Consider the following 10,639-nt stretch of genomic DNA (forward strand, 5'->3'; position numbering starts at 1 on the left):
AGATTGATAGATTATGATAATAATTCAGTCACCATAGCAGGAAAATACGGGATGGGAACACAAAAACATTTCTCACATTTAACAGCAGGTTGCAACAATAATATTCTCTAGGTCTGGCTCTCATTCTCTCATAATTGGTAAATCTGTCTCTGTGATATCATTTCATTGTCTCATGCATTATTTTTCTTGCTTATGTGATCTGGCACTCGTGCAAACACTTACACTTTCCTTTGTTGTGGGGTTCAGGAGCACAGTGTAGAGACTAAACACGGGGCCAAGCCTGCATTTTCCAGCAGCCCATCCTTTGATGTGTAATTGTAATTGGCCACCTATGTGCTCAGTGCTGTATAAAGGATGGTAACTGGGATTCTGGTAACTGCAGGCACTAGAGCCTGGCCAGATGCGTCGGAAGAGATCAATTCTGCTGAGGAGGCTGGGGTTTGTGATGGCACCTTAACACAGCAGCATGTAATTATATTAAAAGTCATGAGAGGCAAAGCCTTACCTCCCTACAACATGCTGATTGAACCACTTTGCCCCTGTCTTCACTGCCTCCTCAGCCTGCTGCATGGAAGCTGTCTCCAAGGAGATGACATTTGGCATAAGGGAGGCTGGTGCACTGAATTTCCCTCATTGGATCCTAGCAATGTTACCATGCTGTTACCACCATGATCCTGATGAGCTGACAAATGTGGATTCCATGCACTGTTGGGAATGAAGGGTTTTGAAGTTAAAAAGACTTGGAATGATCTTTTCAGGTATCTCATTCGCTTCCCTGGCAGATCCATGGGAATTCCCAGCTGATAAAGCCACAAGAATTTGATTCTTAATCCAATGTTAATTTTGAGTCTTCGAGACTTTGAAAGTTTTCAACAGTCAGAACTACTTTGTGCTCCTGATCCTGTCTGTAGTGAGTGAGTGTCTGGGGCAAGGGTTCAATTTCAGGGTCCCACCTCCAGGATTGGTCGTCAGTAATTTCAGGATGGTAAGCAGATGGTGTAAAGTGTGTCAGCATGTTGAGGCTGTGAGACCACCTTCATGATGTAGCTTAGTCAGAGTACTATGGGTGTGCATGGTGCCTTGATGTTCTTATACACTTCTGGAGGAAGTGGGACTTTACCTCTGGTCTCCTGGCCCCATAGTAGGAACATTATCATTGCACCATAAGAGCCCTATGCTATCTGGTAACTGTTTGTATGTGGTGAGGTCAGATCGGGAGGGTGAGTGCCAGGTACCATACCGAACTTGGATGAGAAACTGAAGTGGCTCTCTATATTAGATAGGGGTCTTCTGGCCTGGCAGGTGCAAAGCCAGATAGCTAGCCCATGGAGCAGCAATAAGCATTAAATCTTTATTAAAATAAAACGTATGCCTGTGAGTACTGTTCCTTCAGCCTGAGACAGATGAGGTACCAGTTAGGGAGCTGCACAAACTCAGACGGCTGGAGACAACGGCCACTCGACAATGCTCCTTCCTGCAGTCTCTGGCAGATTGGGAAGAAATTTCTAGGGTCTGCCTTTGCGGGGTCAATATCTTGGCGGCTTGCATATTAAGGTGGGAGATGGAGCTAATTTGGATGCCGCTTTTGGCTCCTCTATACCCTGAAGAGATGCAGATACTGCTGACTGTGGGCTGGCACACTGTTTTTACACTGAACCCACCGCCAGCCCTAGGCAACAGGCACAAACCTTTTCCTCCACCATGATTCAGGCCTTCCTACCCACAGAGACACCTCTGTGACCCATGAGAACATTTCCCCTGGGGAACTCCACTGCTCTGCATTTCCAAATCTCGCCTCCAGCTGGTTAGCAGGGCTTGATTCTGAGAAATCCAATTCGGGAGTGGCAGGAAATATTACGGTTCAATTTTCCCAATAAATCTGCAATGATAGGACATCAGGGACTATAGACTTGTCCAGAAATAAAATGCAAATAAAAAAGGACATTTAGAAAGGAGCACAATTGCGAGTGAAGAAGTACAGTAATTGGAAAGTTAGCGTTTATATCAAAAAGAACAGAAAGGGATGGAGATAATAGCTGGCAGAGAATATTTTGTTTATGGATTGACATTAAATAACATAATGTTTAGATTTCAGTCGTCTCGACAGTTGCTACTGTATTTGTGGTAAAGGTATCAGTGGCAATTTCCCTCCTCATGATCAGCTCGTGATCTTTGGAATATAAACAGAAAGGGTGGGAGAAACTCAGCAGATGTGGCAGCATCTGGGGACAGAAACACATCTTCTGACATGAAAATTCTGGGCATCTTAAATCTCAGCTTCATTGCTGTGTTGAGTTTGTGACAATTATACTTAGTCGATTTCGTGGCTATTTCCGTTGCAAAACCCTTTGTTATAATCTTACTCCTTAAATTATCAATATCGAACAAAATATATGAGATAGAAATAGGACTTGGCATTTCCAAGCAGTTGCCTCCATCGTAGCATTTTACAGAGGTATAGCCAGATGTGGGAAGTTACTGTAGTATCGTCAATGCACAGTTGAACCTATTCAATTTGCTCTTGATCCTGCAGCTTTCCAGTTGATATCTGCCGAGGGAAACATTTTATCCAGAGTGCTTTTACACTCTGCATTGAACAAGGGAAAACGGCACTCGGCTCAGTGACCAGTTTGGTGAATTTCGCGTTAGACTTCATTCAGCCAGAAAACCTCTTGTTGGTTATGACCGCCAGAATATTTAAGCTGGAAACTGAATCCTGCAGTTTTTGTTTTGACTTGACTGAGGACCCCGAGGCACTGACTCACCGCCAGATTTGCAATACAGCTGCGAACAGACATGCATATATAAAAAAAATCTAAGTACTTACATAATTAAGTAAATGGAAAAGTGCAGACTCAGCTGGTTTCCGTGCGTCAGCAGCCCCGGGATCTTGCACATTTGACTTTGGAGCAATTGGAATAAAATCAATAAAATATTCAATTCGGAGAATTTATATCCCTCCCTGTTCTCCCACCACATCGCCCCGCCACCAGCACACACACCCCGCCCTCCTCTAGTTAGATGAATGGAAGTTTTGAGCTGATCTGGATGGCAGGATGTTGGTCACAGTCGGTACTTAAGTGCTGAACCGATGCAGAGACCATCTCCACTCAGTCGCACCTCGGCGAAAGGATGCAGTGCTGCAAGGGCCGGCTGCTTGGCATTTCAGTGGCCGTTGCCCACGGCGTGTTCTCCGGCTCCCTGAACATCCTCTTGAAGCTGCTGATCTCTCGCTACAATTTTCTCTTTCTGACGCTGATGCAGTGCCTGACCAGTAGCACCGCCGCTCTGACCCTGGAGCTGCTCCGAAGGCTCGGTAAAATAGACGTGCCACCTTTCAGCCTGAGTCTGGCCAAAGTGTTCGCCGGAGTCACGCTGCTGTCCACGCTGCAGTCCAGTCTGACCCTCTGGTCACTCCGGGGTCTCAGCCTTCCCATGTACGTTGTTTTCAAGCGCTGCCTACCTCTGGCCACTTTAATCATTGGGGTGTTTGTCCTGAAGAATGGTGTTCCTTCCATTGGTGTGAGTGCAGCTGTCCTTCTGACAACCTGTGGAGCAGCTTTGGCAGGTCAGTTTCACTCCCTATTCTCTCCTTCCCTCCCAACACATTGGCTCCTGCAGTTTGCACGGTTTTTTCTTTCTGTCTTTGGTTTTGTTTTGGTTTTTACTCGTGTGAGTGAGTAAAGGATGATTTTATTAGCAACCGGGCTGAGGCGGAGAAAGAATTCTACCAAACGTTTTGCATTGTTTACACAACGTTCCCAAAAAAAAACAAAATACTAGCGATTGCTGTCAATAGGCATGAGAAATGCAACCTGAAATTGGACAATGAAGATTTTGTTCGGGGAGGAATGTTACAATTTCCAAACTCGCAGAGCTTTAAAAAATCAATATTATCTTTCGGTATTTTCCTAATCAACCTGTTCGGAGATGTTACAAAGATAAAGTCGCCATAGTCCCACTGGACTGTAGGGCTATTCTCTCATTGGAAAGATATGTGTGATAGTGATTTAGCCTGAAGTTCATCACACCTCAGGCGAGGGGAGAGGTTCAGGAGGAAAGTCCTTCATGGTAACCTCAGCTGGCAAGGGGTTTGAGCCCACGATGTTGGCACCACTCACTAGCTGCCTAGTTAACTGACCCGCAAAGATGCTATTGCGCACCTCTGAAGCAGGTGGGAAGTGAACCCAGGTCTCCTGGCTCAGAGGCATGGCATTGGCTCTCAGGAACTGTTCTGGAGATAATAGGAACTGCAGATGCTGGAGAATCCTTCAGAATTCTTTTTCTGAAGAAGGGTCTAGGCCCGAAACGTCAGCCTTCCTGCTCCTCTGATGCTGCTTGGCCTGCTGTGTCCATCCAGCTCTACACCTTGTTATCTCAGGAACTGTTCTGTTCTGTTTTCTAGGAGTTGGCGATCTCTCGGGGGATCCAGTGGGCTATGTGACCGGGATCCTGGCAGTGCTGGTGCACGCTGCCTATCTGGTGGTGATCCAGAAGACGGGCCATGAGCATCCGTACGGCCCCCTGACAGCCCAGTACACCATCGCCATCAGCGCCTCGCCCGTGCTCCTGCTCTGCAGCTTTGCCAGCCTGGATGCCATCAAGATCTGGTCCTACCCGCCGTGGCGCGATGCCACATTCGGCTGTACCTTCACCGCCTGCATTGTGATCGGCTGCCTCATGAACTTCACCACCCTGCACTGCACTTACATCAACTCGGCGGTAACCACCAGCTTCGTTGGCGTGGTCAAGAGCATCGCCACCATCACGGTGGGCATGCTGGCATTCAGAGACGTGGCGCCCACGTCCCTGTTCATTGCCGGCGTGGTGGTTAACACAGTGGGTTCAGTCACCTATTGCATCGTCAAATATTTCGAGACGAGGCAACAAGCCAAATATGAGGATCTGGAGGAGCTGACCAAGAAGGACGAGGAAGGATTGGTGGAGTATCCCGCGGTGACCCCTCAAATGTATGAACTAGAGGAAGGTGCCAACGCACGGGCGCTATCCAATGGAAGCGTGCAGGCTGACCACAGACCATTGACTGAAAATTATATCGGGGTCTGGAGGTTATTGAGACGCTTGCAACTTTTCAGAAAAGATCCTTCAGTTCAGGAATCCCAATAAATCACGTCCTGTCTTTAGTTTTGGGAATAGCCGAGAAGGGTTAATGTATACGATTGAAATAGAGTAATCGTTTGTAACAGTTCTCACTTCTCCGCCCCACCAGGCAAGGGGTATATTAAAGTTAAGGACTGCACTGCCAGCATTCTGCTTTCAGAAGTGAAAACGGAGTTTAAGTAGGTTCAGTTGAAGAAATTTTGGGGGAATATATCTTTCCGAGTGTGTACTGTTCTTTTTCTGGCAACATGATAAACCGGGGGTGGTTAAAATTCTGCAGAGTGGATGTCACCTCAAACAGAGAGGAATCTACCCTATTCCTCTTTATCTCGGTAGCTGCTTTAGGTAAAACAGTAACAAAGCTGAAATTCCCAGACGCACACTCGGCAACTACCACCACACAGACTGAACAGTAGGAAAGGGTAGCTCGCCATCACATTCTCAAGAGCATCTAGCGGTGGGTGGTGACTGTTAACCTATCCAGTGACTCCTGAAAATAATAGGAAACAGATATTTGTAAATTATAGGTGCACAGGAAATAACTATAAACCAACACTCTCATTCGGTGATGGTTACAATTACAGTACAATCTGAACTCCGATGTGATTACAGTCTGGCCATTAGTTACTCTCTATAGTGTTATTAATATTTCCAAGCCCCTCTGGAAATTACTTTCGAGGCAGATTAAAGCGTTTATTCAAATAAAAAAATGCTATTTTTGCACATTTGCTGCACCCTCTCATCTTATTTTCTGGTTGAAAATATCTGAAAATTGCAGTCGCCCTTTGAAGTAGAAAGATAAACCTGATGTTCTCACTTTCCATGTAATTGGAGTGTGTTTTCGCTTCATGTGGGACGTCCCCATTGTTGCTAAAACACCTTGCCATCTGCTGTACCTCTCTTTGTAATAATCTAGAAGCGGGCTGAAGTGGTTCCCTTCGCGCTGCAATCGCTTCCCCTACTCTCTGAGCGATTGTCAAAGCCACCCCAATCGGGCAAATAAACTTCATGACCAAATCTGTCGATTTGTGTGATTTTGGAGAGATGTCATTTTGAAGATTATCAGGTCCAAGTAAATTATGTTTGAAGAAAACGTCGAAGAGATTTCATTCATAAACATCGCCCATGCAGCAGCCTGCATGCAGATATGAATGAATGAACGTATGAATACGCAGTAACTGATCCCGCCCCCGTGGTGAAAGGTGTGAGACTGAGATCTCCAAATATGGAGTTACCTATATATCTGAGTTCAGTCATGTTGAAGCAGAAGCGATATCAGGCGTGAGATGGATGGAAACATAAGTACTCTGAATGTCAATGTGCACGATATTAATAATGGTCAGCTTTTACCAAAAGATGTAATTAATATGTGAGTTCTAATTGTACTTTTTCAACCACGTCAATTGTTTCTGAGAGATTGAGACCTGTGCTGTTAGCAATTTACAAGTTGCCTCTGCTGCTTTGTAATTACATCCAGGTGAGAGTGTCTCTTTTTAAATTAGATGTTATTGAAGTTTTATAATACGTTTTCGTTCATTTTTTATAATACTTTCTGTCGGATGTTGGTGAACTTTCTCCTTTACATGTGCGATAAAATAAATCGAATCTGAGCCATAGCTGAAATCTCCTGTCACTAGCTGCTTCAGATTCATCGGCCTTTGTGTAGAAGAATAAAATCCATCGATGCTTTGCTCATCCACGTCTCTTGAGTCATGCTTTCTTTGTCAAGTATTTTGTGAAAATGCCGCAGTCCTAACTTTTTGCCTTTTTATACCTTTTTATCCCTTGAGATTCTTTGAGTTGCTAATGTCCTAAAATGATTCCTGCTGTTTCATACTATCCTTGAAGTTCAGGCTTTGAGATTAGAAAATTCTCTGGGAGCCAAAAAAGGCCCATTCTATATAATTACAGGTTTCCATGTTTGATAAGGATTTGAAGAGCCAGATTTTGGGGTTAGAAGACAACAGAGCAGGGATGAAAAAGTTGTGAAGGGAAATATGTTTTTTTCGACTTGCTTCAGGGGTATGAATGTTGCTACCAAGACCAACATTACCTTTGAGAAGGCGATGGTGAGCCAGGTTCAGTCTTTGGGATGTAGGTACACCGACACTGCTGTTAGGAAGGAAGTTTCAGGATTTTGACCCAGTGACAATCAAAGAACAGTTCTAAATAAGGATGGTGTGTGTCTCAGAGGGATACCTGCAGATGGTGGTGTTTTTATGTTGTTCTTTTATTTGACAGAGGTCATGGATTGACAGATGCTGTCAAAGGGGAGTTGCAGGTCCCTGCAGTGTATCTTGTAGAGGGGGCTTTGGTGCATAATGGTAACCACAATGGCCTTGTAATCCAGAGGCCAATGCTAATGAATTCAAATCCCATCACAGCAGATGGTAAATTTAAATTCAATGAATAATCTAGGATATAAAGCAAGTCTCAGTTCTCATACATTAAACTATTACCAATTTTTTGTAAAAATCCACTTGGTTCACTCATATCTTTAAGAAAGGAAATTGGTTACCCTTAACTTAACTGGTCTGACCTGCATATGATTCTAAACTCAAAACAATGCGCTTGACTCTTCCCTCTGAATTATCCTTGCAAACCATTCCATTACATCAAGCCACTTCGATGTCTGAAAGGAATTCAACCAAATTGACCACTCAGCATTGACCAGAACAAAATTTTGCAAAGCCCTTGATAGAATTTTGGGGATTGTGGCTAACTTGGGATTGCTGGTCCACAGGGTAGTCAAACAATTGCCTGACATAATCATAATCATGGTATCACAGCTTACAGATAATGTCCCAGAAACGACCCTAACCATTCCTGGATATTTCCCATCCCACTCAGGCTGGCTTGGTAGCAGCACTACTGACCAAACTGATCAGGTCCTAATGGAAATAACTGCTAGACTCGGGGGAAAAAAAAACTGCTTTAACTCACCCTTGCAATCTAACTGTTGCAAATGCATTTGTTTATGACAATATTTATCGGAGTGGCTACTACACAATTCTTCTGGTGATGGAGGCCTGCTTTCAGACTAAGAATATGCCCCCATGGTGCATGTCACCATCATGATTTTAAATGCGACAAACTTCTCACAGAAGCTGGGCATCTCATGAATGGCCATAGGCCATCAGTAACAGCAAAATTATATTCAGTCACTGTCTGCAACTTCACAGCCTGGGATATTTCCACTCCACCATTACAAACAATCCAAGGGATGAATCCTTGTTCAAGGAAGAGGGTATTCCATGGGCATTGCCCAGGCATACCTAAAAATGAGGAGTCAACCTGGTAAAGCAACAACACAGGACTACCTGCATGCCATACAACAGAAGCAGCATTCAATAAAGTTAAGTAATCTCACGAACAGTGGATTATAACGAAGCTCAACAGGTATGAATGACGATGGACCATTAATCAACTGTAGGCCAATTGGTTTAATTTCAATGGCTGGGAAACGTCCAGACACAATAATTCAGAGCAACATCATTGGTTACATGGAATAATGTGGGTAATTTGAGGGAAGTAGGCAAACATTTCTTAAGAAAACTTTGTATTAACTGACTTGGGATAACAAGGTGTAGAGCTGGATGAACACAGCAGGCCAAGCAGCATCATAGGAGCAGGAAGGCTGACGTTTCGGGCCTAGACCCTTCCTCCCTCCTCCCTCCTCCCTTAAACAGGATGTTAATCACCATTTTCTAGTCCTCTGGGACCTACCAGACTCCTGAAATATCACCACCAATGCCCCTACTATCTCCTTAGCTATCTCCTTCAGAACACTGGGGTGTCGTCCATCTGGTCCGAATGATTTATCCACCTTAAGACTTTTCAGCTTCACCAGCACCTTCTCCTTAATGATGGCTACAACAAACATCTCTTGACCCCTGACTGTCTTGAAGTTCTGGTATGCTGCTGGTGTTTTTCACTGTGAAAACTGATGCAAAGCACCTATTCATTTCATCTGCCATTTCCCCATTACTACTTCTTCAGCTTAATTTTCTAGTTGTCCAATATCCATTCCTGCCTTTCTCTTACCTCTTAGATATTTAAAATGAGTCAAAGAACAAAGAGCAGTAAAGCACAGGAACAGACTCTTCGGCCTTCCAAGTCTGCACCGACACATTTTGCCCTTCCATATTAAAACTATCTTCACTTACAGGATCAATATCCCTCTATTACCTTCATATTCCTGTATTTGTTCAGGTGCTTCTTGAATGCTGCAGTTGTGTCTGCTTCCACCACCTCCTCTGGCAGTGCGTTCCACGTACTCACCAGCCTTTGTGGCTTGCACATCTCTTTTAAACTTCTCCCTTTGCACCTTGAGCCTGTGTCCCCTAGTAATCGACCCCTCTACCCCGGGAAGAAACTTTATACTCTCCACTCTATCTGTGCCATTCACAATCTTATAAACTTCTATCAGGTCATCCCTCATCCTCCTGCGTTCCAGTGAAAACAAACCCAGTCTATTCAACCTTTCTTCACAGCTAAAATCCACCATACCAGGCAACACCCTGGTAAAGCTATTCTGTAACCTCTCCAAAGAATCTACATCCTTCTGCTAATGTGGTGACCAGAACTCTAATGTGGTGACCAGAACTGAATGCAATATTACAAGTGTAGCTAACTAAAGTTTTATAAAGCTGCAGCATAACTTGCCTATCCTTATACTCAATGCCCCTTCCAATGAAGGCAAGCATGCCTAAGGCCCTTTTACTACCTTATCTATCTGCGCTGCTACCTTCAGTGATTCGGGGACCTGCACACCCAGATCTCTCTGCATATCAATACTGCTAAGGGTTCTGCCATTTACTGTATATTTCCACCTGTACTTGACCTTACAAAATACATCACCTCACATTTGCCCGGATTAAATTACATCTGCCATTTTTCTGCCCATGCTTCGAACTGATCTATATCCTGTTGTATCTTCTGACAATCCCCCTCGCTATCTGCAACCCCATCAATCTTTGTATCATCTGCAAACTTATTAATTAGACCAGCTTTCCTCCAAATCATTTATGTAGACCACGAACAGCAGAGGTCCCAGCACTGATCCCTGTGGAACACCACTAGTCACAGCCCTCCATTCCGAAAAACATCCTTCCACTGCTACCTTCTGTCTCCTATGAGTAAGCTAGTTCTGTATTCATCTTGTCAGCTCACCCCTGATAGCAGTCCCGATAACACCCCTTTTATACCAGTCTGCCATGAGGGACCTTGTTAAAGGCTTTACTGAAGGCCATGTAGACAACAGCAACAGATTTTCTGTCATCAGTCATCTTCTTAGGGGGGACCTGATTGAGGTCTACAAAATCATGAGAGGTATAGACAGGGTGGATAGCAAGAAGCTTTTTCCCAGAGTGGGGGACTCAATTACTAGGGGTCACGATTTCAAGGTGAGAGGGGAAAAGTGTAAGGGAGAAACGCGTGGAAAGTTCTTTACGCAGAGGGTGGTGGGTGCCTGGAACGCATTGCCAGCAGAGGTGGTAGAGGCGGGCACGATAGCGTC

General features: G+C 44.5%; 1 protein-coding gene across 1 annotated transcript; it reads left to right on the forward strand.

Annotated features, from left to right (window-relative positions):
* The first annotated feature begins 2,955 nt into the window (after positions 1–2,955).
* Positions 2,956–6,707, forward strand: LOC109919854 (solute carrier family 35 member D3). Its single transcript, XM_020519879.2, has 2 exons — positions 2,956–3,568; positions 4,406–6,707. Exons 1-2 carry the CDS (start codon positions 3,133–3,135, stop codon positions 5,125–5,127), a joined length of 1,158 nt encoding a protein of 385 aa, XP_020375468.2. The 5' UTR covers positions 2,956–3,132; the 3' UTR covers positions 5,128–6,707.
* The last annotated feature ends 3,932 nt before the right edge of the window (positions 6,708–10,639 follow it).

The sequence above is a fragment of the Rhincodon typus genome, chromosome 5 (genome assembly GCF_021869965.1).
Source record: "Rhincodon typus isolate 14 chromosome 5, sRhiTyp1.1, whole genome shotgun sequence".
Classification (NCBI taxonomy): domain Eukaryota; kingdom Metazoa; phylum Chordata; class Chondrichthyes; order Orectolobiformes; family Rhincodontidae; genus Rhincodon; species Rhincodon typus.